The sequence below is a fragment of the Helianthus annuus genome, chromosome 13, assembly GCF_002127325.2.
Source record: "Helianthus annuus cultivar XRQ/B chromosome 13, HanXRQr2.0-SUNRISE, whole genome shotgun sequence".
Lineage (NCBI taxonomy): Eukaryota > Viridiplantae > Streptophyta > Magnoliopsida > Asterales > Asteraceae > Helianthus > Helianthus annuus.
This window is the reverse complement of record NC_035445.2, coordinates 165,735,154-165,763,061: the sequence shown is the minus strand read 5'-3', so window position 1 is coordinate 165,763,061 and position 27,908 is coordinate 165,735,154. Positions and strand designations below refer to the sequence as shown.

At 38.0% G+C, this 27,908-nt stretch overlaps 3 protein-coding genes and 1 pseudogene across 3 annotated transcripts in view; 2 read left to right on the top strand and 2 right to left on the bottom strand.

Annotated features, from left to right (window-relative positions):
* Window positions 1–27,908, bottom strand: part of LOC110900282 (putative disease resistance RPP13-like protein 1) — a 52,757-nt gene that overhangs the window by 4,535 nt on the left and 20,314 nt on the right. Inside the window, exons 2-3 of the mRNA XM_035981730.1 lie at window positions 24,970–26,158; window positions 24,741–24,881 (exon numbers count right to left, since the gene is read on the bottom strand). Coding sequence (XP_035837623.1) covers window positions 24,981–26,158 — 1,178 coding nt within the window. The 3' untranslated portion in view covers window positions 24,741–24,881; window positions 24,970–24,980. The remainder of the gene's footprint in view (window positions 1–24,740; window positions 24,882–24,969; window positions 26,159–27,908) is intronic.
* The window catches only part of LOC110897521 (UDP-glucuronate 4-epimerase 2-like), a 49,385-nt gene that overhangs the window by 9,089 nt on the left and 12,388 nt on the right, over window positions 1–27,908 (top strand). The gene's annotated exons all lie outside the window — the stretch shown is intronic.
* LOC110900283 (putative disease resistance RPP13-like protein 1) lies at window positions 107–4,085 on the bottom strand. Its single transcript, XM_022147185.2, has one exon. The coding sequence runs from the start codon at window positions 4,016–4,018 to the stop codon at window positions 107–109; it is 3,912 nt and encodes a 1,303-aa protein (XP_022002877.1). The 5' UTR covers window positions 4,019–4,085.
* LOC110902319 lies at window positions 20,432–21,744 on the top strand (annotated as a pseudogene).

Here is a 27,908-nt window from a genome sequence, read left to right as displayed (position 1 = left end):
CAGTGACTACAGAAGAAAGATGAAGAAAGTAAGGGTTATTTATTTAAAACATTGTCTAGCAATAATTAACTGATATTTAATTAACATGTATGTACCTTTCTTTCAATTAGTCTCTTATATGTGGGATGTAGGGGATATGAGAGATGAGTGGCCAGTAGTGGGAGCCTCTTCCTTCACACCTTTCTTTCAATTTTGGGCATCCTTCAAGTATTCTCAAACTCAAAAGTGAAGGTAACAGCGTCTCTGGAAGATCGTTCACCTTTGGGCATTTCCAAATTCCAAGATGTTGAAGGGATGTGAGGTGTTGGAGTCCCGTTGAAACTGATTCCAGATTATCAAAATTGTTCATCTCCAACTTTGTAAGAGAAGAAGGGAAAAGGTGGGACAACTGACTAAAATTCCTCACATTAGGTTCATCATATAAATATAGCTCAACAAGGGAAGGTGGGAAATTCTGATTGCCCCATTCTGAGATGGGCTTTTTCAACCCCCCTATTCCAAGGGAACTCAAATTGGGAGGCCAAAGCCCACGAGGAAAGGAAGCATCAATCATTGGACATTTAATCATACACATATGTTTTAACATGGTGAGATTGGATAGCTGAAGGTCAGGAAATGAATCCAGCTTTTCACAATTATATATGCTCCAACTGATTAGATTTGGTAGCTGCAGGTCACCAAATGCCTTCATGTTTTTACAATCTCTTATTCTCAGTTCTGTGAGATTTGGCAGATGGAGGTTAGGAAATGACTCTATTCTTTCACAACCTACTATTTCCAACCTGGTGAGGTTTGATAGCTCAAGGTCAGAAAATGACTCTATGCTTTTAGAACCTACTATACACAACGACGTGAGATTTGATAGCTGATGAAGATCAGAAAATAACTCCATGTTTCCACAATGACTTATTGACAAAAAGGTGAGGTGAGTGGAGTTACTCAATTGATTTATTGACTTTATATTTCCACAACTAAGTATAGTAAGTGACTTGAGATTCTGCCCTCCTCCACCTGTTGTTGTTGCTCTTGGGAAGGAGACATCTCTAACTGAACTACACCAACTGATGTTTAACCTCTCAATGCTATTTGGACAACACAATCGCTCCATACTATCACATGATGTTATATCCAGCATCCTAAGAGATGATAGGAAGTTGCTCCCAATGTTATCCTCATCCTCCTCTTTCTCTTCTAAACTCACTAGATTTTTACATCTATATACCTTCAGTTCCTTTAAATTTACAAGAACTTTACTTGCCTCTGCATCTGATTCCCACAGGTATCTTATTTCATCACAATACTCTATGCTTAGTTTTTCTACTGCCCCTAAATTCTCTATAACACCTCTCCACACCTCATCCGTAAGCCCTAAAATAGATTCGATTTCTATATCTGTGGTTGATGAAGCTGCTTGAACCAGACTTCTCAGCACACTTTCGCAACATCCAGCTATTATTAAAACTCTTAGCGAAGGTAATGCTTCAACCGAGACATCAATCAAATTGGGACATCTTTTTATTTGAAGCTCTCGAAGGCATGGAAACATTGCCTCGCTATTGGTTGACCATACCTCCCAACTCGACATATCTTCAAACCTTAGAATTTCAAGTGAAGGTAGTCGCCCAAGTGGCGGTACAGATGTACATTTTCTACAAGCGCGTAGCGATACATGAACCAATCTATTAAAAGACGGATCCCCAACCCAGTTTGGAAACTCCATTCCCTTGTAACACTCAACCTCAAGCATTTTCAACTTATCACTGCGGGGCTTTAGCTCATTCAGAACTTCCTTCTCAAGTGTTTCACTTGCAGACCCATCATCCCATTTCAATTCTAACTTGTTAATCCCTTTGAAAGATAAGTTCGCCTCTCGTGCATGCGTTGGGCTCTGCACTTTGTTCAACCCCTCGATGGAAATTTCCCCATTGAGATCCTTCAACCACTTAAGCTCGGTTATTGCAAAGCCACTGTTTCCTCCGATGATGATCCTAGTGAGAGTCTGCAGGCTTTTCAACTCACCAATTCCCAAAGGCAACTTCTTCAAAAGTGGAGTATTTCTGATGTCAAAATGCCTCAGCCTTTTGAGTTTAAAGAAGCTTTTAGGCAAATTGGTCAGACTTTTACATCCAGAAACTATCAATGTCTGTAAATTATAAAGATTGCCAACATTCTCAGGCAACTCTTTTATATTTGTATGAGATAGATTAAGATACCTCAGGTGCTTCAAACTACCAATGGAATTTGGTACCTCACTTATGTTAAAATGACTCAAAGAAAGAACCCTTAACAATGGTAGCCGAGAGAGTAAGTCAACCACAATTTTATTGGATATGTAACACCTGTTCCAACTTTCGTCTACCCCAACATATACTGCTAACAGGGTTCTCAAACTTCTTGCTCTTTGAAATGCCTCAAACTTCTGGAAAGCTACATACTTCTCACGAATAAATGACATATGTCGGTACTTGGCTAAAGCTTCCTCCATCATCTCCATCTGATTATCAAACCTTAAAAAATATTCTCCAGCAACAAATGTGGCCAGGTCGTTCATGAGATCATGTATCACAAAAAAGGGTTCACCACTAGGTGCACGTTGGAAAAAGGACCTCGATAGCAGTTTCTCAAAACATTCATGGCCCAAGCATTCTGGTGATTTGTTTGCAACTGACTCATTCAGATACCCTTCAGCCACCCATAATAATACCAACTCCTCTTTTTCAAACAAAAAGTCCTTAGGGAACAAAGAGCAATAAGCAAACAATCGCTTCAAATCGGCAGAAAGATCATGGTAACTTAGCCTGAGGGCTGGAACAATTTCATTAGCAGTTTCTAAATCCCATATCTCACTGTTCAACACATCATTCCATTCTTCTCCATCTGTCTTCGTTCTCAAGAGCCTTCCGATTGCCTTTATAGCCAAAGGCAAACAACCACACTTTTTTACTATACCTTCAGCTTGTGGTTTAAGTATTGCGTGTGAGTCAAAGTTATCCACATCCAATGCATGTAGAGCTAATAAAGACAGAGCATCGTCATGCGACAAATGCTCGAGATGGTCTAGATGATTAAAACCTATCTTTTTGAGCAGTTGCTGCTGGCGAGTTGTCATAATTACCCGACTTCCGGTAGCACCAGAACGAAATGGACGCACTAGGTTTTCCCAGTCATCATAGTTTTCATTCCACACATCATCGAGCACTACTAGAAATCGTTTGCCCTCAAGTTTCTCTTTAAGAGCAATTTGAAGCTGATTTGTATCTGTAAATTGTTTGCTTTCTTTAGCCACAGATTGATAGATGGTTTGACTTATTTTAAATATATCAAACTCATCGGATACGCAAACCCATGCCATGAGTTCAAAGTGACCCTTCACTCGCGTATCGTTGTACAATATTCTAGCCAGAGTGGTCTTCCCCACCCCACCCATACCAACGATGGGTACGATGATGAAGTTTTGTTTAGATGGCTCATCCTGCAACAACTTGTTGATCAAGTTCTCTCTTTCACCTTCTCGCCCAACAACATCAGATTCTAGCAAAGATGTTTCGTTTCTTCTACTAGTACCTTTTGGCTTTTCATCTTTCACAATCAAACCCAGATCAGACTTTTGTTTTTCTAGATGTTGTAGCTGCTTGTTAATACTATCTAACTTGGGAGTCAACCTATGACTTAATGAGAAGTTTGTGCAGCAAGTTGGGATGAGCTTTCTTACCATGCTGGTGCTTGCTTCTGATTCCGGGGTCAGCTCACGATGCATAGCTTCGGTAGCCACATCGTCAAGTACGTCATCGATATCGTAAGCCAAATGTTGGAGACTATTGAGCCATAGTCTGACAGATTCATGAGTTGTTTCCTTGTGAGAAGCGTCATTCAGCAGAGCTTGGATCTGGGTCAACGTGATCCCCAATTGCTTGAGTTCCGAGTGAATGTTCTGAGAGCGAGCATATCGCTTGAAGGCTTCATCGGCTAGCTTCTGAAAAATGACATTGAGAAGGGCAGAAACAGCAGCTTCAGCCATTGTTAACTAACAGTGAAGAGGTAAACTGGAAATTGGAATATATGAGAGTAGGTGATCTGGTGATTCTGGTCTGGTGTGTATGTTATGAATAATTAATGTAAATGAAAGATCATGAGTGGAGATGATAAGATAGGAGTGGTCTGAGTGGAGATAAGAAATGAGTGGACAGAAAGAAGGATACAAAGGCCATTGATGATTAAGTTGGGCCCGGTCCAGTTCTTAAACAAGTCACTTAGGCCCAAGCTGATTAGGTTGGGTCGAGTCCAGTTCTTTAGCTATTTTTTAATAATACATTATACATGTATATTTTTTGTTTTAATGTAATAAAAATATATAGAATTTCAAATCTTATAGGTCATCTAATAAAGTGAGGGATACTTGAGTTAGGTTCACCACTTTGTTGTAAAAACTTATACAGAAATTCGTAACTTTATAAAAGTTAAAGAAAGTCCTAATGTAGTTAAATCAATGTGAAAGTTGTTACTATAATGCTAAATGCAGGGCAGTTAAATCAATGTAAGAGTTGGATTACATATTTATTTGTGTACATGTACATGGATGCATCAAGTAACGACTAGCGATACACCAGTTATTAACCGAAAAATACCATAACAGATTAAAATATGGATTCATCACTCACAACCTTTTTTTTTTTAATTACAAATTAACAATAAAAACAATAAAATTATAAATTATAAATTTCATTTAAATAAATCCTAAACCGACACCCCTTCAAATCTCATTCCGTTTTCTTCTTCATATAAACTGACACCCACTTCGCATCTCATTCCGTTTTCTTCTTCATTCAAGAAAGTTCCTACCTTTAACCATGGAGAACAACAACAATCAATCATCTTTCTGGCAGTTCAAAGATCGCCGGAACTTCGACCTCCGTGTCGGTGGTGACTTCATCAACTCCGGCACCATCAACACTAGGGGCGCAGGGCGCAGCTTCCTTGGGGCAGGAAGGGGCGCCCGCCCCCCGAACTTTTCGACGCGTAGCGTTATGAACACAGGTGGCGGCGGTGTTCCACGCGTGGTCACCAGTCACCACGTGCCATCACCCCGTCCCCCCTTCAAATTCTAATTCCTATACAAATTCCAATTCCAAAACATTCCGCGAACCAAAACGCCCCCTAATGGTTTATAAACATATTTAAAATGTTTGACAACGTACTTTTAGGTCAACCCAATACACGAAATGTTTGACCATTACAAAGCTTACTCATTTTGACCCCTTATTCAACCTGGCCGACCAACCCATTTTGCCACCTCTAAAAACCTTAAGCTCTAACATCTGCTGAAACTGTAAAGCTGTTCCATCAGGTAGAAGTGCTCCATATGTATATGCCACTGAAAATATACTTAGTCACTCGGACCCTTATGACCTGTACCATTTCTACCCGAACCGTTTTGACCCGTACCTTTCGACTCGAACCCTTACGACCCGTACCGTTTCTACGAGAACCGTTACAACCTGTACCGTTTCTACGCGAAACTGTTTCGACTCGAACCATTTCGACCCGTACCGTTTCGACTCAAACCGTTACGACCCATGCTGTTTCTACCCGAACCGTTTCGACTCGAACCTTTTTGACCCGAACCATTTGATAGAACATCAGAAACAACGAAATTACGAAACAGTAAATTGACAGCATAAGAATGAACAGTAATTTGACAACCCAGTCATATGTCACTAAATTTGAAATTTTTGTTTAATATAATCAGATGGCACCATAACATCATCAAATTAGGTGACATCTACATACTAGTGTTACAAATCATAGTCTAAGCCCTCTCGCCACAAATCCTATGTGCAAGTTGTATCCACATCTCGGTGAGGCGAACGAAGTCACATCTCAGCTTATAGCTCGTTTACCTGTCCTACTTTGACTATAATCAGATGGCACCATAACAACAAATTAGGTGACATCTATAAACTAGTGTTACCAGATTTTGCCTTTACTACATATCTACATAAAAAAATGTAGCATTTTTAGCAGTTTGCCGAACTGACCATATATTGTTTGAATGTTTGACAGGCAGCAGGTCACTTACGTCATGTAACAAAGAATTTTAAGTAGAAGTGAAACCAATAGAACAGTGACAATGGAGGAGATTTGTTAGTCTATTATAAAGCATGAAATCGTATCATCGGTTTTCAAACTCCGATTTTAAAACGGAAATTGCAACTCCTACCTAAGTACGTATTATGTCTGCTCAAAAGGAGATCAATTCCAAGTTCTTAAGCAAATTTAAAGTACAAATCCATCTATCCCCCAATTTGGATTTCTTAAGTTCAAAACAGAGACACACACATGCATCTAATCTAAATTAGTACATACATAAACACATATGCATATGTGAAGAGAACACCATGAAGCTGCAATTTGAATTACAAATTCATGTAAAGAAAGAAACACAGACACTCTCCTCCTTATAATAAGTTAGTTTGAACCACCCAAATAACCAGTAAGACAGTATTTAGGTTAAATTCTTATGCAGTTCAAATAAGCATTGTTTAGTGGTCTCTATAAATAGTTAAAATCATAAAGTAAAACCAGTAACAGTTGATGAACAAATTACAGAATGACAATTAATTAAGTTAGGTTAAGAGAATTTACATTGAATCAAAAATCGGAGTTGAAATGAGAGCGCTGGTGGTGAAGTAAATCCAAACTGAATTTGCAAGTGTTGCACGACCTTCTCGCGGAATAAGCAGTATCCTTCTCCGGCGCCGTTTCGATTTCGTCGGAAGTGTATCCGGTGGCCGGAATTGAACACCATACGTTTCCTTGGGGGAAGATCAACTCGGATACACATCTATGTATCTGTCACTGAAAATATACTTAGTCACTCGAATGTAAGGTACATACATCTATATCACATAAAAAAGTACAAGTAGCATGTGATGTTGAAAATAATTCAATCAAACAGTTAGTTTATTAATTACCGAGTTATCAGCCAAACTAGTTTGTTCCAACTTGAGCAAACTGATTAAAGAAAGGTAGAAGGAGACTGTCCCGTTGTCGGACGAATTTAAAGAACAAGTAAATTAAAACCAACCTGGCAAGTAAGAATGAAGATCCTTGAACGAAAGCCTTGAACTGCACGGAAAAAACTCCTGTCCTTAAAGGATTTTACGCGCTTGTATTGCTGTGAGCTGCAGCGTAAACTCCCAGGATTTAATGCAGAACTGATCTGGTATTCCAACAGCAATGGAAACCAGAAAACGCAGAAGCTGGAATGAAAACAGAATCACACAATAGAGAGAGAGAGGGCTGCGAATTTGATGTCATTAAATGGGTAGCAGGAAGCCTTTATTTATAGGTGTGGGTTATACCTGAGAATGAGAAAAATAGGGAGTTTAATCCCATACGAATTCGTTTTCTGGATGTATATCCTATTCGAATTCGGTTGCTGGATAGTTATCCCATACGAATTCGAATCAGTATGGGATAACCCCCACTGTTTCGAATTAATCTCTATCTCCTTATCTCATTTGAACCACAGATCTGACCCACCTGACCAGACCTTAGCTAAAAATAAAAGCTCCTCAGCTCCTCGCGACGATGCGTACGTGCGAAGTGCGCCTCAAACGCGACCATTCGCGAGCTCGCGGCTCGGCTCGGCGCGCGTGTGGGCTTCATCCACTACTCAACCCATTTAACACTTTGGAGGCCCATAAGGGGTAATCCCTTATAAACCACTCAATCTTCACTCACTCCACCAATGTGGGATGGAGGAAACATACCAACTTGTATGTTCCTCTTTAATATTATCTTTAATATTTCCAACATTGTTGGGAATTTCAAATAAAAGAGCTTCCTTTGCGTGCAAGGCAAGGAAACATGGAGTGGATAATTATAGAATATTTAAACATGTTTAGGTTTAATTATTTAGTGATAATTATCATGTCCAAAATAATAGGTTTATTAGCAATCCTAGTTGTAGTCTAACAGGAGTGTTTAGATTATAAATACCATGCTATGGGTATTAGTGATTGTAATTTTGAGTTAGTTTCTTGAATAATAATAAACGTTTGGGTGTTAGCCAAATACTTTGCAATTTCCGATTTACAATTCCGTTCGGTACCGATTCATCTTGAATTGGTATCAGAGCATACCTGGGGTCTTCGATTCAGCAACCTGCGAACCAAGGGGTTGGGATCAGTAAGCTGCAACGAGGGAGGTTGTCGCTTCCTGTCGGTGAAATAATCGGAGTTCTTTAATCGGACCAGAAGAGAGGGCGGCTGGAACAGAAATCGGATCTGGTTGCTGCGAATTCGAAGAGAAGGATCAGAATAGGTGACAGCAAGTGCGGAGTGTTGCTGTTGGTTCTGTTCTCAGACGAATCAAGGAGAGTAGCCGGAAATTACAACGGTGGTCGCTGCTGTGTTCGTTACTGTTTCGAGAAAAGGGAAGCAAGGTTTCAAAAAAAAGTGGAACGGTGGTCTATTTTCTTTTCTGGTGTGATTTCCCATAGACAATTAATTGGGGCAATTATACTTAATTGTTTTTGTATTCCCAGAAGCACAAAAACAACAATTTTTCAAATTGTGGTGCTGTTGTTCGAGTACAGAAGAAAACAAAAAAAAAAGAGACTTTTGTTTTAGGATTTTTTTTATTAAAGTTCAAAACAAATTTAATCCTAATTGCAATCTTATATTGTTTGGTCGTGTACGAAGTGGAACTCGGGAATTAATCGTGTAGACTGGAAGAAACTGAACCAGTTACACCGGGTTCGTTTTCTCATACGTATAGTCGACGAAAGAAAAATATGGTTGGAAGCGATGGCGGTAGCGGCTCGAATACCGAGAAATCGGTTCCAAATTCAACAGCGCTTCAATGCCTGATGTTGAATAAGGTTAATTATACTATTTGGGCGTTGCGTATTCGCGCGATTTTTAACGTTCATGGCGTGTGGGAGGCCATTGAACCCGGAACTGAAACCGATGTGAAGAAAAACAATATGGCGATTGCTTTGTTGTTTCAATCCATACCGGAAGAACAGATCTTGCAAGTTGGTAATATGAAGACGGCAAAAGAGATGTGGGCTGCACTCAAAGCGCGCCATCTGGGAGCCGATCGGGTACGTGAAGCAAGACTACAGACACTCATGTCAGAATTTGAGGCGTTAAAGATTAAGGATTCTAGCACAGTGGATGAGTTTTCTAGCCAGTTAACAGGTATGTCTTCAAAAGCGGCGTCTCTCGGTTCTATAATAGAGGAACAAAGGATCGTGAAAAAGTTTCTCAGTGGTTTACCAAGGCGGTTCATCCATATGGTAGCCTCAGTTGAGCAACTCGTGGATCTAAAAACAGTTGCATTCGACGATGTCGTTGGTCGAATAAAGGCGTATGAAGAACGCATAAAAGATGAAGAATTGCAGTCGGATAATCAAGGTACTCAAACGAAATTAATGTTTAATAATTCTAATGCCTCTTCAAGTTCTAGACAGACTTCACGCAATTCGAGTAGGGGACGCGGGAAAGGCTCGAACCGAGGACGTGGTGGTGGTGGACGCGGTCGAAACCAATCCGGTCAAAATCGCGGGTCCCAAAACGGGTCCAATGAAGGGGATAAACAACAAGGAAAGAAGGATTATTCGAAGGTTCAATGTTTTCGATGCGACAAGTTCGGTCACTTTGTTTCGAGATGTCCAGAGCGAAAGAAAGAGAAACAAGCAAACTTGATCGATGCGGAAGAAATTGACCCGTCTTTGTTTATGGTGCAAGATGTTCAAGAAACCGTTTACTTGAATGAAGAAAAGGTCATTCCAAAAAATTACGAGAACGGTTCGGAAGAAAAAGACTTGTGGTATTTGGATAATGGCGCGAGTAACCATATGACGGGTAATATATCTTTTTTCTCTGAATTAAATAAGCGTGTTGGTGGCAAAGTTAAATTTGGGGATGGTTCTCAAGTCGAAATATGCGGGAAAGGGTCTATATTACTATTGGGTAAAACGGGGGAGCAAAGGTTATTGACTGATATTTACTATATCCCTAGTTTACGTAGTAATATAATTAGTCTCGGTCAAGCAACGGAGTGTGGATGTGATATTCGTATGAAAGACGATTATTTATTAATGCGTGACGCTCAAGGCAAGGTGTTAATGAATGTTACTCGATCTAAAAATCGTCTTTATACGATTAAATTAAAAGTTGGAAAACCCGTTTGTTTGAAAGCTCGGATTGATATTGAAAATTGGTTATGGCACGCGAGACTTGGTCACCTAAATTTTGAGTCCATGAAACAAATGGTGAATAAAGATATGGTCGTGGGGATGCCAAAAATCAATCATGAAAATCAAATATGTGATTCGTGCCTAGTCGGGAAGCATACGAGACAATCTTTTCCGAAGACGGCGTCGTTTCGGGCAACGCGTGCCTTGGAACTTATTTATGGAGACTTATGCGGTCCAATTTCTCCGAGCACAATAGCGGGAAATAGGTATGTATTTGTCTTAATTGATGATTTTTCACGTTTCATGTGGACTTTTCTTTTGAAGGAAAAAAGTGACGCGTTTGAAACCTTCAAAAAGTTTAAAGTCATGGTGGAAGTGGAAGTTAGTAGAAAAATCAAGACGTTTCGAACCGATCAAGGGGGAGAATTTACATCTCATGAGTTCAATCGGTTCTGTGAAAGCGAAGAGATTATTCGACACTTAACCGCTCCATATTCGCCTCAACAAAACGGGGTGGTGGAGAGGCGAAACCGTACCTTAATGGAGATGACTCGAAGTATATTAAAAGCGCGACAAGTTCCTAATTTTATGTGGGGGGAGGCGGTGAGGCACTCAACCAATTTAATAAATAAAACTCCAACACGAGCGTTACACGAAGACAAAACACCGTACGAGATGTTAAAAGGAAAGAAACCGGATCTTCAATTTCTTAAGGTTTTCGGATGTGCCGCTTATTTGAAAATTGTTGGCGGGCATCTTCCAAAATTAGACGATCGTTCGACTCGTCTAGTTTATCTTGGAAGCGAAAAAGGTTCGGGGGCGTATCGTTTATACAATCCAACGACTCGAAGAATTGTTGTGGGTCGAGACGGGGATACGGAGTTTGATGAAACGCGTGGTTGGAATTGGGGAAAAAATATCGTTTTTAATAATGAAGAGTCTCGCGAACCGGGTATGTTTTAGGTAGACTTTGGTGGCGTAATTGATACCGGAGATGGAACCGTAAATACAGAATTAAGTGGGTCCACTTCTGAAATAAATGGTGACGCTGAAGATACAAGTGATGATAATATTGGTTCTTCGACCACTACTTCAAGTTCAACAAATAACTTTGAAGCTACTTCATCTGGCCCACAAAGTAGAAGCCCAGTTGATGTGAATAATATGGAGTTGCCAAATCATGAAAATGCTACTGTTATTCATGCTCAAAGCCAACGAACTCCAATAAATGCAAGTATTATTTCACAAAAGTCAAATTTAAATGGTGGTCAAAATCAAACCCAAGATGGCGTGAACAGTGACAATGTTGAAAAAAATATTTTTGTTACTCGTGAGCCGGTTTTACGAAGATCTAACCGTGCAACGGTTACCCCGGTACGTTTTAACGACTATGTTTTACATTCGAGTTCTATTGATGAAGAATATTTATTGCTTGCGGATGACGAACCGGCTCATTTTAATGATGCGAAAATAAACCGGAGTGGATGAAAGCAATGCGCGCAGAAATCGAATCAATAAATAAAAACAATACGTGGTCGTTGACCGAGTTACCGCGTGGTGCAAAAGCGATTGGTTTAAAGTGGGTTTTCAAGGTTAAGCGAAACGCGGATGGCTCACTAAATAAACACAAGGCTAGACTCGTGGCGAAGGGTTATGTTCAGCAACCCGGAGTCGATTTTGACGAAGTGTTCGCGCCAGTTGCTCGACTTGAAACGGTTCGGTTACTTTTATCTCTCGCAGCAAATGAAGGGTGGGAATTACATCATCTAGATGTTAAATCCGCGTTCCTACATGGCGAATTAAAAGAAGAAGTTTATGTCGTTCAACCGGAAGGGTTCGTTAAAAAAGGCGAAGAGCATAAAGTCTATAAATTATCAAAGGCGTTATACGGGTTAAGGCAAGCTCCACGTGCGTGGAATACGAAATTAAATAATATTTTATTAGATATGAAATTTCACCGGTGCTCGCAAGAACAAGCCGTATACCGAAGAACCGTTGGAACGGACGTCTTATTAATAGGCGTGTACGTAGACGATTTAATTGTGACGGGTTCAAATTTGAAACTTATTATGGCGTTTAAGCGCGAGATGGCTAAAAACTTTGAAATGTCGGATTTGGGAAAGCTTGCTTATTATCTTGGAATTGAAGTGTCGCAGAGCAAGGACGGGATAAAAATTAAGCAAGAGGCGTATGCAAAGAAAATATTGACCGAAGCCGGTATGTTTAATTGCAATCTTACTAATGTTCCCATAGACCCGAACGTGGAAGTTTCTAAATTTGAAGACGAAGAAGATTTTGATGCAACGAGATATCGAAAGATTGTCGGGTGTCTCCGGTACCTTTTACAGACTCGACCAGATTTGGCGTTTTCGGTCGGAGTAACCAGTCGATACATGCATTGCCCTAAGCAATCTCATGCAGCTCTCATCAAGCAAATTCTTCGCTATTTAAAAGGTACTTTTAGTTATGGCATTACCTATACTCGAGGAGAAAATATGTTGGTCGGTTACAGTGATAGTAGTCACAACATAAATCCGGACGATGGAAGAAGTACTACGGGACACGTGTTTTATTTTGGGTCTTCCCCAATTACTTGGTGTTCTCAAAAGCAAAGTACAGTTGCTTTATCATCGTGTGAGGCGGAGTATATGGCGGCTAGTGCAGCCGCGTGTCAGGCGGTTTGGCTAAAAGAATTAATTGGTGAATTACTCGACAAGAAAATTCAAGCGGCGGTGTTACGTGTTGATAATACATCGGCGATAGCTCTTGCGAGGAACCCGGTTTTCCATGGAAGAAGCAAACACATAAAATCCCGGTTTCACTACATTCGGGAATGTGTTGAGCGTGAAGATATCGTGGTCGAGCATGTTAGTGGCATAGATCAAAAGGCGGATATTTTGACGAAGGCTCTTGGGAAGATCAAGTTCAAGGAGATGGCCGAAAAGCTTGGAGTCGAAGACTTGTCAGATACGAGTTCGAAATTCCGGGGGTGATTGTTGGGAATTTCGAATAAAAGAGCTTCCTTTGCGTGCAAGGCAAGGAAACATGGAGTGGATAATTATAGAATATTTAAACATGTTTAGGTTTAATTATTTAGTGATAATTATCATGTCCAAAATAATAGGTTTATTAGCAATCCTAGTTGTAGTCTAACATGAGTGTTTAGATTATAAATACCATGCTATGGGTATTAGTGATTGTAATTCAAGTTTTGAGTCAGTTTCTTGAATAATAATAAACGTTTGGGTGTTAGCCAAATACTTTGCAATTTCCGATTTACAATTCCGTTCGGTACCGATTCATCTTGACATGTGACACAGTCTTGATAAGGTTGGCCCGCTCATGGATACACATAATGAATACACAAGTGTGTCCATCCTATACCAAACCATACAATGAGCTAGATCAAAAATGCATAACAGAGTTCAAGAATCCTACACAGCCAAATCAATTAGCTCTAAAAAGCTGATGAATGCAGAGTTTAATAGAACATCAGAAACAATGAAAGTACGAAACAATAAATTGACAGCATAAGAATGAACAGTAATTTGACAACCCAGTCATATAACGTCACTAAATTTGAAATTTCCGTTTAATATAATCAGATGGCACCATAACAACATCAAATTATGTGACATCTACATACTAGTGTTACAAATCCTAGTCTAAGCCCTCTCGCCACAAATCCTATGTGCAAGCTGTATCCACAGCTCGGTGAGGTGAACGAAATCATATTTCGTCTTAGAACTGATATGAATACATTAAGATTTTCTAAGAAAAACTTAATATCTATGTATGTTAAAACATACCTTGTATAAGGCAAGCTCATTGAAGCTCCTGCAGAATGTGCAAATTTGCCACCAGCATCTTCTGATGATTGCTTCTTACCAGCTTCCGTCCTTACTCCATATCTATCTATCTACATGTATTTTACCAACGGACTATGCATAATTTGCTAGGCAGCAGAGCATATATATTATCCTGTACACAAATTCATAGATATGTGACCATGAAGGTGTATATAAATTGAAGAACAAATTCATGTAAAGAAACAGGCATTATGCTAATAAGCACGAACAAACCAGCAACACTAGACAAGTGTGTTGTGATGGTGAAAACAATTCTATCAAGTTTGACCGAAGTTTAAAGATGGAAGAGTTAGTTGGGTTAGGTTTAACTGGTCGTTGCTGATTAAGATGGGCCCAGTCCAGCTTCTTAAACTAGTCTCACTTGAGCCCAACTTAATATTATAGTTTTTTTAATGCCTGCAATTATTTTTATTTTAGAATAAAATATAAACTTTTAATTTTGGTTTTGTTATGAATTACTTTTAATTATTTAATGAATAGCTACAAGCATGGGGCTAGCCCACTTGGTAGAGACATATGTCTTTTAGAGGAAAGGTCTCAGATTTCATCGGGGTAAAAGTGAATAATTTCTATTTATTGGTGAACAGAGTAGACATTAAGCGTTACCATTAAAAAAAAAAGAATAGCTACAAGTTCTAGCATCAATCTTAGAATAAAATTTAGCAAATGTGAACTTAATAATTACCTTTGGTTATTAGAGTTCTTACTTGGATTCAATTCGGCCTTCATGTGTAATTTAGTTAGGTTAATATAAAAGAAAGTCTATACAACTTCGGCCCATTTTTTTTAGAAAAAAATGGGCTCAATCACAGTCTAACCCACTTTAAAACCTTCACTTAACATACAAGCTCAATATGTTAGCAAAAAATACAATAATATTAAATAACTAAAGTGGTTTGGTGACGAAAACAAATTTAGAGATGGTTTTTGGAATTTTAATTTATAGGGGCATTCTATTCTAATCATTTACATAAAGGGCCTTTTTATATTTCTTTTAAAGTGGGCCTATTTATAGACATTTGTAGGCTGCTTAGTGGGAGCCTTAGAGCCCATGCATCCGCCCATCACCTTAAACTACTAAAATTCAGAAAAAGTTCATTTCAAATTCATCTTATAAAAAAATAAAGTGAGGGATAGTTAAGTTGTTAAAACTTACGTGATCAAACGAGAAATAGCTTGTACAAGACGAATTGAACCGATCAAACGAGACCAAATGAAACAAGGTAGAACAGTTACTAAACCAATCTTGTAGTAACTTGTTCATTCTATGCTCCATGAGACATCCAACTATTTTTCTGGTCAAACTAGTATAATATGTAGTCAGTCGGAACCAACTGGTTTTGCTTGCTTAAAAGAAAAATATGACACACACTCTTTGAGTTTAGGCTACCTTTACTATTCTTTCTAGTAATAATAGCAATAAACGATAACGTTTTTAATAAAACTTTTATCTATCTTTTAATTTGTTTTTTTTTTTTCCAATAACTTGCCTTCTTCAACTCTTTTAAAAAGTCTAGAAATGCAGTGATGTTTAATTTTTGTGTCTAAAATTCCGATATAAATTTTACAGAAAACAGAGTTGTACTGAAAATAATATATCTTTTTTGTATCGGAAACTATTCTGAGTTTTGGTACCAACCGGAGATTGTCAATACGGTTCCTGATTTCAATTTTTATGGTTTCTTTTAATGGTATGGTAAACATTACCCAATACCGTCCCAAACTAAATTGATATTGACAAAACAATGGTTTGTGGTTTCGATATGTCAATACAAGTCGATTGATAAACTATACTAAGTACTGGTACTGTAACAAACCGTATAGATGCCCCGATAGAACATTTGTATCGGTATTCATTATTATGGTTTTGATCGATGTAAAAATGTGGCAATATCCTTTTGGAAGACAAGTATAGTTTAAGAATATTAGGCCTTAAAGCAATATATTATTATAATATTAATGCATTTTCAAACAAACTAGTGAAAACTCTCTTGTGCGATGCAACCAAAAACATTATTAGCAAATAAAAAAAACTATTTAAAATAGGAGTTTCTTAATCAAGTCCCCCGACCTGTGTAAACCTAAACTTGTAAAATTCATAAAAAAGGTCATTTGATAATAGAGTTACTAAAATAAAATAAAGAGTAAATTGCGGCTTTGGTCCTTGTTTTGGTGGTATTATATTTTACGAAATTCAATTGTTTTGCAATTTACATTCTGAATTTTTTATTTTATTACTGTTTTGATCCACTACACGTACTAACTTCATCCAACTTATACCAAAAGGAGCAATTACATATACCCCCCTACAAAGTTTATAAATTACATATATACCCAATCCAAAATTTAATCTACATATCCCCTTCCTAAAAATTAAAAATATCAAATATACCTAGTTTGGTTTATTTTATAAAAAAATATATTAGAGAATTACTATTTTACCCTTTTCTTTTTACTAAAACATAAAATTTTCAAAGTAACCCACTGCTAACCTTTTTTCATCATCCTCTTATTATTATTATTATCATCATCATCATCCAACATCCAAACATCAATTTTCATGTTCATCCTTCATATCACCAGCCGTAAACCCTTCTTTCAAGTTATTGTAATCACCTAAAATAATTTATTGACATACTAAGGGCATGTTTGGCTAAGCTTTTTGAAACAACTTATTGACTTATTAGCTTATTGACTTATTAGCTTTCTTCTGCCAGGTCTGCGGTTTTGGTAAACGGCTCCCCCACTTTCGAATTTCAGTGTTAAAAAGGATTTAGACAGGGAGACCCCATATTTCCGTTTCTCTTCCTGATTGTTATGGAGATCCTGTCTTGCCTTATCTCGAATGCTTGCAATATGGGGGTGTTTAAAGGAATTAAAACTCCTAAAGAAGGCCTGGAGATTTCGCATTTTCTATATGCGGACGATGCTCTTATATTGGGGGAGTGGAGTGTCGATAACATTAAGACGATCGCTAGAATCTTGAGGATCTTCCACATCTGTTCAGGTTTAAAAATCAATTTCCATACGTCGAATATTTTTGGGCTAGGGGTAAGCGAAGAGGAAAGGGAAAGTATGGCTAGTATTTTGGGTTGTAAGACGGGTTCTCTTCCATTCAACTATTTAGGGATTTCGGTTGGAGCAAACATGAACCGGATTAATAATTGGTATCCGGTGGTGGATACGTTTCAAAATAGACTTTCTTCTTGGAAGGCACATTCTCTCTCGATTGGAGGAAGGGTCACGTTAATTAAAGCGGTTCTCGAAAGTCTCCCGATTTACTATTTGTCTATGTTCAAGGCTCCCGTTAAAGTTGTGGAAAAATTAGAATCTATGATGAAAAGATTTCTTTGGGGTGGTAATGAAGAAGTTAAGAAGATGCACTTGGTATCTTGGGATCGGGTGGCTCTTTCGAAAAAAAATAGGGGGTTTGGGTTTATGTAAGCTTAATTATATAAACATTTCTTTATTATCCAAATGGATTTGGAGGCTCAAATCGGATAAAGGAAGTTTATGGAAATCGGTTATAGAGGTGCTTCACGGATCTGGTAGAAAATGGTCGTATTTACCATTAAACTCCGCTTTTCCTGGTGGAGTTTGGAAGAACATCGTTAAAACAGAGGAATGCACTATCATCAAAGGGAAAAAGATAAGTTCTTTTATTAAAAGTGTTCCTGGTAACGGGAGGGATATAAAGTTTTGGTCTGAGAATTGGATCTGCGACAAACCTTTAATGTTTGTTTGGCCAAATTTCTTTGAAAAGGAGACTGCAAAAAATAGTGTCATTGCGGATAGGCTGAGTTTTTTGGAGAATCAAATGGTGCTGAGCTGGAGTTGGTTGAGCCTTATTCTTTCGGACAGAGACAGGTCGGATTTGAGCAAACTGACTGGAAGATTTGCTGAAGGATTTTCGTTTTTCGGACCAAGATGACAGATGGAGCTGGAGTGGAACAAAGACGGTGGATTTTCTATGGCCTTGATTCGAAAAATTATGGTTGAAGATAAAGCTGCTTCATTCGAAATGTCATGGGTTGGGTCTCGTGGGTTCCGGCGAAATGCAGTATTTTTTTTTTCTGGAGAGCGCTTCAAAACAGGATACCGACAAGGACTGCTCTGATCAGTCGCAACATAAACATCACCGATACCAACTGTGGATTCTGCGGGGATTACGACGAATGCATCGATCACGTTTTTACAGGTTGCTCGACGGTGAAAAGTGTTTGGCATCAGTTCAGCGAATGGTTTCGGCTCCCGGATATGTTAGCTTTCGGATTTAGAGATGTGTCGGAATATCACAACATTTGTGACCTTAATAACGAGGAGAAGGCAGTGGTAAAAGGCATGATTATGATTAGTTGTTGGAGTATATGGAAGGCGAGGAACGAATAGATCTTCTCAAACGGGTCAGGCAGGAGTGAAGACATAATGGGGGATATAAAGTCTTTAGGTTTTCTTTGGTTAAGGAACAAATCGAAATATAAAGACATTTTATGGGTCGAATGGTGTAAATTTCCTTTCTATATGTTGTAGTTTTTAGTGGGTTGGCCTAGTTTGGTCCGGCTTCGCTGTTTTATATAAAAGTTACATTTCAAAAAAAAAGATGATGTTTGGCAATGAGTTTGTATGTGAGGGGAAAATGACTTTTTCAAAAAGTCACTCCATATTAACTTTTTCAAAAAGTCACTCCATATTAACTTTTCCAAAAAGCCAATAAGTCAATAAGTTGTTTCAAAAAGCTGTTTCAAAAAGCTTAGCCAAACATGCGGTATGGTTAATCACTCTAGGGTGTCAATATATGTTTCCTATCCAGGGATTAAAGTATGATGATGATCGATCCTAAAATTTCTTATTGATTTTGGTGGTCTATAGAAGTAATCGCGTACGGAAAGTTTCCGATATAAAGTTTCTGGCGATTCCGGCCCGTCATATTCTTCTTCTTCATTGACGTGATTGTTTTGTAATTCTTATTCAGTTTCTGCTATATCTGATTCCCAACTTGAATTGTTTTGTATGGCGGGAAGGAGGATCTAAGCAGTGGGGACAAATTCAAGTAACTGGTTTTGAAATTGAGAAAAAAAATTGGGGGATTTTGAAGTGGGATTTGGGGATTTTCATTAGGGAAGTTTGTAAGCTGACAGTTTTGGAGGTTTATAGTTGGGAAGATGAGCTTGAAGAAATGGTGATAGAGAATAACGATGAAGAAGCAACAGACCTTTTGAATTCCGGATGGCATTTTTGTCGTAATGTGTAGTTTTATAAAAGAATGTGTTTCTAGGTCATTGCGGTCTAAAGTCATAAAAGTAATTAAGACAATGATGTAAAGTCATAAAAGTAATTTAGGCATTAACATGGTTAAGCATAGATAAAAAAAGTATAATATGTGTTGTATGATATGGCTAGGGTTTTCTTGTTTGCGGTTGATTTATGAACTAGAGGGTGTTTTGTTCAGTCCGTAGGATGTGAAACTGGGGACGTATGTTGTGCTGTTGTACGTTTGTTAGTTTTGTTTTTGCTTGTTTTGGAAGAGATTTTAGCTATTGAGTTTACATGCATGCACACCAGGTGTTTGTTTTAATACCTCAATGAAAGATGCCTCTTTTTGTTTCATTTTTTGAAACGACTTTGTTTTCAGTGTTTAACTATGTGGTGTTTTGGAGCAGATCTCAGGTTGTTAATTTGTTTAGCATATCAGATGATGGCTTTGGGTATTTTGTTCTTCTATTCATAACTAAATCCTAGATTGAAATTGAACACATGGTTGAACAGACCAAAGTAACACCCTTCCTTGGTTTCACAATGTTTTGTTATTTGCTTTTAGAATAGGTTGGTTTGAGATGAAATTCAGATTTTTTTTTTTGTATACTAGATCGACATTCATGTTGTAGCATCCTGTAGATCATTTTTCATGTCTACATTGGGGATGAGTACTAAATTAGGGTTCTTGAACCTAAAAGTCGAGGTTTTTGATTTAATTAATTCAAAGAAAAAAAGTTTGTAAATAACAGGTTATATGGATGTCGATATATACCTAGACTCATGTTTATATATGTATAAATTTCACATACCCTTGTACTAGTGACCTGCTGACCTGTTCCTTTTTTAGGAAAGTTTATGTGCTTTTATCAACTAATTATGTTATTTGTTCATAAGTTTATGTGCTTTTATCAACTAATTATGTGCTTTTTTAGGAAAGTTTATGTGCTTAATCTGTTAATTTGATTGTATCTTTGGGATACATTTGGATCTTTTAGGCTGCTAATACTCTGTTAGTTGTTAGCTGTTATCCATACAAACCCTATAGGTACTTCAATGTTCAATATCCACATTTTCATTTTATTAAATTAGATTACTTTTTACTATTTATTTTATTAATATACAACGCCTTAATACTTTTTGTGTCCTAGGTTACATTTCTAATATCACTATCTTTTACATGGCCACTCACTCTCTGTTGGATTAGGTTAAACTGGGAGCTCTGTGTGTATAGGGACCCAGATGGGGAAAACAGTCAATTCATCAGTAAACATCCGATTAAAAACAGGGTACTCTGTTTTGGGCATCCGAGCAGACGGTTTCGTCAGAATCCACGTCAGCGCCGCCTTGAAACGCTGCGTTGACTACGTTTTATGGTTAGACAATTGTAACAATTATTACGATCCTACCCACAAAAGGGCGTCAACATTTGTTGGAAAAAATGGGATTTTCATTGTGGAAGGGGACATAAACGACACCGTTTTGCTGACCAAACTCTTTGAGGTAATACATTTTACTCATGAGATGCATTTAGCTGCTCAAGTTGGTGTTAGATACGCAATGCAGAATCCAAAATCATATATTCTTAGTAACATTGCTGGTTTTGTTAATGTTCTTGAAGTATGCAAAAATGCAAATCCACAGCCTGCAATTGTTTGGGCTTCTTCTAGTTCTGTTTATGGGTTAAATACAAAAGTACCCTTTTCAGAAAAAGACCGAACGGATCAACCCGCGAGCCTATACGCTGCAACGAAGAAAGCGGGTGAAGAAATCGCGCATACATATAATCATATCTATGGGTTGTCTTTAACGGGTTTGAGGTTCTTTACGGTTATGGACCGTGGGGTAGACCGGACATGGCTTACTTTTTCTTCACTAACGATATCTTGAAACGAAAACCGATACCCGTCTTTGAGTCGGGTAATCATGGAACGGTTGCGCGTGATTTTACGTATATTGATGATATTGTAAAGGGTTGTTTAGGTGCTTTAGACATCACTGAAAAGAGTACAGGAAGTGGTGGAAAGAAGAAAGGAGATGCACAGTTTAGAATTTTTAATTTAGGGAATACTTCGCCTGTGCCGGTTTCGGATCTTGTTAGTATTTTGGAGAAGTTGTTGAAAGTGAAAGCGAAACGGCGTGTGATGAACTTGCCTAGAAATGGTGATGTCCCGTTTACTCATGCGAATATTAGTTTGGCGCAAAGGGAGTTTGGGTATAAACCAACGACGGATCTTCAAACGGGGTTGAAGAAGTTTGTTAGATGGTATGAGAAGTATTATGGTTCGGGAAAGAAGAGTGATCATTGAGGCAAAAAGTGGTAAACTTGTTCTTGAATTCTTATTCGTTTTGATATATTCGCATGATTGATTTGTTAATCCTGCACTTTATGAAAACAAGTTATCTTGTTTTCAACTGTTGGTATATGATGTTGCATCAAGTAAGGAGGAAGGAGGGATCTCACATGATGAACAAGTTTTTGTGGTCCATCGTGGTCTTCATTTGAGAACTTTGCGTTCTTGTTAACTAGCGCGGATGTAATTTATTGTAGTAGTATTATTGTTGGATTCGTGACTAATAGAGCAAAATTTATTTGGTTGGACTTTTGTGTCATTTCATGGTATTCAAATAAATAGAACACATTAGTTTAAATGTTATGATGTTTCTTGATTGAAGGTTGACTTGCTTTGTTTTTTTTTTTTTTAATTTTGTTTTTATTATAATTTTCTTGATATGAGTTTGGTTTTTATGATTTCTTTTGTTTTGTTACCTCATTGCTAGTCTATCTTTTACTGGATACTGGATCCATGAATGGACAATATTTGTGTAAACTTTATAAGAGATATTGCAACATGAATGGATACCATTTGAGTTACTACCAAGAGAATTACGTGGTCTAGGACACAAATTTGTTGGGAGATTGACTTTGTGTGGATCACAATCAAACTAAGGCTTAGCGAATACCCTAGATCGATTATTAGTTAGTTTGCAATGGAATATTAGTTAATCGATATGTCAGGTATCACTATTTTAAGCACAAGGTATTAATAAAAATTGAATGTTTCATAATACAGTAAAAAATTACAGGTGATTTCCTAGCTAACACTCTAGCTATGAAAAGGGTTACTTGCAGATTTCTCTAAAATATGCACACCGAATTCACACTTAACTGCTTGACCCAAGAAGCTATGGGGTCAAGTGGCAATAAATTCAAAGGGGACTCACTCGTCTATTCATAATCTTGTTGAGATTTACATAAGTGATAATTACGTATAACATCTTCTTAACTGACTGTCATATTCCAATGATAGACTAACATGTGGCATCTCTTGTTCCTTAACGAGAAATCTTTATCAATCTTCACCAGATTGGTGAGAAGTTCCTTTTATTTTCATCAGATGGTAACTTGCCATCAAGAGGCAAGTTCCACTGATTCTTCATCGGTTATAAGTTACCATCAGAGGTAACCTAGCCCATGTGGGACCAGCCGCAACTTGTAACAACTCTAGGGGTTCCTTCAATGGCAAGTCTTCTTCATTAGCAACAAAACCTTATTAGTGGCAAGTCTTCTTCATTATGAACCTCTTGTCAATAATAAGGCTCCCTCCAAGTTTAGAGCCTAAATAAACGTATAATTATTTAATTCAAGATCCATACATTTTTACAAACCAACGAAAATGACTAAAATCAGGGAAAACCTTGAGTTCAAAATCGGAGCTGTAGATGGCAAAATTGGGTCCCGTGAGTCGGGTTTTGTCGATCTATTGCATTTGTCCAAGTGTGTGGCTTGTTGAGACGTATAACTCCACATGTGATGAAAGTCTACTTGCTCCAAATACGAGTCTGGTAAATCATGGATGAACTCCATATCACCATCAACGTAATGATTAAGCATCATTTGTTACCTTCCACCTAAATATTCCATCCTAGCAAACAAGAGCATATGAACATTTGTATTACTTCACTTTTTTATTACCTTTTAATATGTAAAATTACTTTGAATGCATAATACCACTGGAACTGCATGTTACGAGTCTTGAGAGTTGAGTTAAAATCTGCATGAAGATACTGTATCTTTTCTAGGCTTTCTTCACTCGTACTATATATTTGCAAATTCTTCAACATCTGTGACTTTGGATGTATGTTGTTGATATGCAGAAACCTTGGTAGAATGTCTTCTTTCTTCAACTGTAGTCAAGGATCAAACAATACACTTTGACACTAGTGGCCAAACCATTGTTTTGAAAATTAATTTTAACAAGAATATAACCAAAACACATAACACCTTCTAAACACTATTAAAAGAATATAACCAAAACACTATTAATTTTAAAAGTTAGTATATTTTTTATAATCGTAGTTAAAACATTAACTAGAGATGAGGTTAAAAGAAATTAAAGTGTTTGCATGTCAGTCCAACAATCCAACCTCACCCGACCCATTTCAACCCTTACTAAACCATTTTTCTTAACCCAGACCTCTTTCGACTCGTTACGCAATCCACCCATAATTTTTGTAGGAAAAAAGAATATGCTTACTAGAACTCATCTTGTCCCTTGTTCATTTGTTTAGTCTTCGTCTGGAAACTCATCAACCACTTTGACCCTTTTACTCTAACTTAGCCTCTGGTGTGATAATCTTGGTCTTCAAACTCCGTTAATTCCTTATCACACTTTAGAGTTCACAATACAGCCTAGATTGCCTGTCGCGGAGAAAGAAATGTGACTAAGCGTAATGTCTAGAGTGAATTAATACAACAAAATAAAGAAACATACAAGTCTAACACCAACATCATATACAAGGTTTTAACGTATAAGAGTGAACATTACAATTATTTAGATAAAGTCCCAAGTTGCCTATTTATATTATGACAATATTTTTATTTTTTGTTGGCCAAATTAATATTCGTTAACTTCTGCACATTTATGAACTATATACATCTCATCTAGGCAATATTTTTAGTATACAGATCATGTAACCCAACCCAACTCGACCCAAACCGCCAATTTGTATATCAAATCCTACTCTCGTTACTAAAACCGGTTTGGACTTGAACATGTTTGAAAAACAGGTATGATCAGGGCCGTCCCTAAGAATTCTAAAAGAACTTTGGGCCCTGGGCTAGTAATGAAAATCGAGCCCTGAAATATGTATTTTAAAAGAACTATCTATATAAAAAGCTTAAAAAACATATATATTAAAAATCATATTTTTTAAAATTTATGGCCACGGGAGATTTTGCTAAACACCCAAATGAAGACTATGAATTATGAAATAGTTTATGTTGGGCTAAATAACATTCCTTAATTGTAAAGCAGTTGGGCTTCCAACATTAAAACAGGCCCAAACTAGAAAGAAACCAGTCTTTGAAAATAAATAGTAATTAGAGGTTTGACGATGTTAATTGTTACCTGACGGAAAAATGACAGCCGTCGACGAAGTCATCGGCTGTGATGGCTTTATAAATCCGATATGATGTGTGAAGATGGCGGTACGATGTCGTTTTACCTCTGGTGATTAGGTATTCACGATAGGAAATCTGTTTTCAGCGACTACAGGGAAAGAAGAAGAAGGTAAGGGTTATTTATTTAAAACAACGTCTAGCAATAATTAATTGATATTTAATTAACATGTATGTACCTTTCTTTCAATTAGTCTTCAATTTCGATTTCGATGCAGGGGATATGAGAGATGAGGGGCCAGTAATGGGAGCCTCTTCCTTCACACCTTTCTTTCAATTTTGGGCATTCATATATTTTCAAACTCAAAAGTGAAGGTAACAGCGATTCTGGTAGATCGTTCAACTTTGGGCAGCTGTAAATGGTGAGATGTTGAAGGGATGTGAGGTGTTGGAGTCCCCATGAAAGTGATTCCAGATTATCAAATTTGTTTATCTCCAGAGATGTAAGAGAAGAAGGGAAAAGGTGGGACAATTGACTAAAATTCCTCACACCAGGTGCATTATATAACGCTAGGTGAACAAGGGAAGGTGGGAAATTCTGATAGCCCCATTCTGAGATGGGCTTTTTCAACCCCCCTACTTCAAGGCTAACCAATTTGGGAGGCCAAAGCCCACGAGGAAAGGAAGCATCAATCATTGGACAGCTGCTGATACCCATATGTTTTAACATGGTGAGATTGGATAGCTGAAGGTCAGGAAATGACTCCAGCTTTTCACATTCATATATGCCCCAACTGATTAGATTTGGTAGCTGCAGGTCACCAAATGCCTTCATGTTTTTGCAACGTCCTATTGCTAGATGTGTGAGATTTGGCAGCTGGAGGTTAGGAAATGACTCTATGCTTTCACAACCATCTATTGTCAACCTGGTAAGGTTTGATAGCTGACGAAGATCAGAAAACAACTCCATGTTTTCACAATTGTATATGGTCAAAGAGGTGAGGTGAGTGGAGTTACTCAATTGATTTATTGATTTTAGATTTTCACAAAAAATTATATGTATAGTAAGTGACTTGAGATTCTGCCCTCCTCCACCTGTTGTTGTTGCTCTTGGGAAGGAGACATCTCTAACTGAACTACACCAACTGATGTCTAAACTCTCAATGCTATTGGGACAACACAAACGCTCCATACTTTCACATGAATCTATAACCAACTTCCTAAAGGATGATAGGAGGTTGCTCCCAATGTTATCCTCATCCTCCTCTTTCTCTCCTAAACTCACCAATTTTTTACAATCCCTTACCTTCAATTCCTTTAAATTTGTAAGAACTCTACTTGCCTCTGCATCTGATTCCCACATGTATCTTATTTCATCACAATCCTGTATGCTTAGTTCTTCTACTGCCCCTAAATTCTCTATAACACCTCTCCACACCTCATCCGTCATTCCTAAAATTGATCTTATTTCCAATTTAGTGGTTGATGAAGCTGCTCGAACCAGACTTCTCAGCACACTTTCACCACATCTTTCTATTTTCAATACTCTTAGTGAAGGTAATGCTTCAAGTGAGACATCAATCAAATTGGGACAATTTTTTATTTGAAGCTCTCTAAGGCATGGAAACATTGCCTCGCTATTGGTTGACCATACCTCCCAACTCGACATATCTTCAAACCTTAGAATTTCAAGTGAAGGTAGTCGCCCAAGTGGCGGTACAGATGTACATTTTCTACAAGCGCGTAGCGACACATGAACCAATCTATTAAAAGACGGATCCCCAACCCAGTTTGGAAACTCCATTCCCTCGTAACACTCAACCTCGAGCATTTTCAACTTATCACTGCGGGGCTTTAGCTCATTGAGAACTTCCTTATCAAGTGTTTCACTTGCAGACCCATCATCCCATTTCAACTCTAACTTGTCAATCCCTTTGAAAGATAAGTTCGCCTCTCGTGCATGCATTGAACTCTGCACTTTGTTCAACCCCTCGATGGAAATTTCCCCCTGCAGATCTTTTAATCCCTTAAGCTCGGTTATTGCAAAGCCACTGTTTCCTCTGATGATGATCCTAGTGAGAGTCTGTAGGCTTTTCAACTCACCAATTCCCAAAGGCAACGTCTTCAAAAGTGGAGCATTTCTGATGTCAAAATGCCTCAGCCTTTTGAGTTTAAAGAAGCTTTTAGGCAAATTGGTCAAATACTTACACCCAAAAACTATCAATGTCTGTAAATTATAAAGATTGCCAACATTCTCAGGCAACTCTTTTATATTTGTATGAGATAGATTAAGATACCTCAGGTGCTTCAAACTACCAATGGAATTTGGTACCTCACTTATGTTAAAACGCCTCAAAGAAAGAACCCTTAACAGTGGTAGCTGAGGAAGCAAGTCAACCAAAATCTTGCTGGATAAGTAAAAATCCTGCCAGCGTTGATCTACCCCAACATATACCGCTAACAACGTTCTCAAACTTCTGGCCTTTTCAAATGCCCCGAACTTCTGGAAAGCTACATACTCCTCACGAATAAATGACATATGTCGGTACTTGGCTAAAGCTTCCTCCATCATCTCCATCTGATTATCAAACCTTAAAAAATATTCTCCAGCAACAAATGTGGCCAGGTCGTTCATGAGATCATGCATCACAAAATACGGTTCACCACTAGGTGCACGTTGGAAAAAGGACCTCGATAGCAATTTCTCAAAACATTCATGGCCCAAGCATTCTGGTGATTTGTTTGCAACTGACTCATTCAGATACCCTTCAGCCACCCATAATATTACCAACTCTTCTTTTTCAAACAAAAAGTCCTTAGGGAACAAAGAGCAATAAGCAAACAATCGCTTCAAATCGGCAGAAAGATCATGGTAACTTAGCCGAAGGGCTGGGACAATTTCATCAGCACTTTCTAAATCCCATATCTCACTGTTTAACACATCATCCCATTCTTCTCCATCTGTCTTCGTTCTCAACAACCTTCCGATTGCCTTTACAGCCAAAGGCAAACAACCACACTTTTCGACAATACCTTCACCTAGTGGTTTAAGTGTTTCATGCGAGTCAAAGTTATCTACATCCAATGCATGTCGAGCTAATAAAGACAAAGCATCATCATGCGACAAACTCTCAAGGAGGTCTAGATGATTAAAACCTATCTTTTTGAGCAGTTGCTG

Excerpts from the sequence above, each read along its gene's own strand:
- LOC110900283 (XM_022147185.2), bottom strand. The coding sequence starts at position 4,018 with ATGGCTGAAGCTGCTGTTTCTGCCCTTCTCAATGTCATTTTTCAGAAG.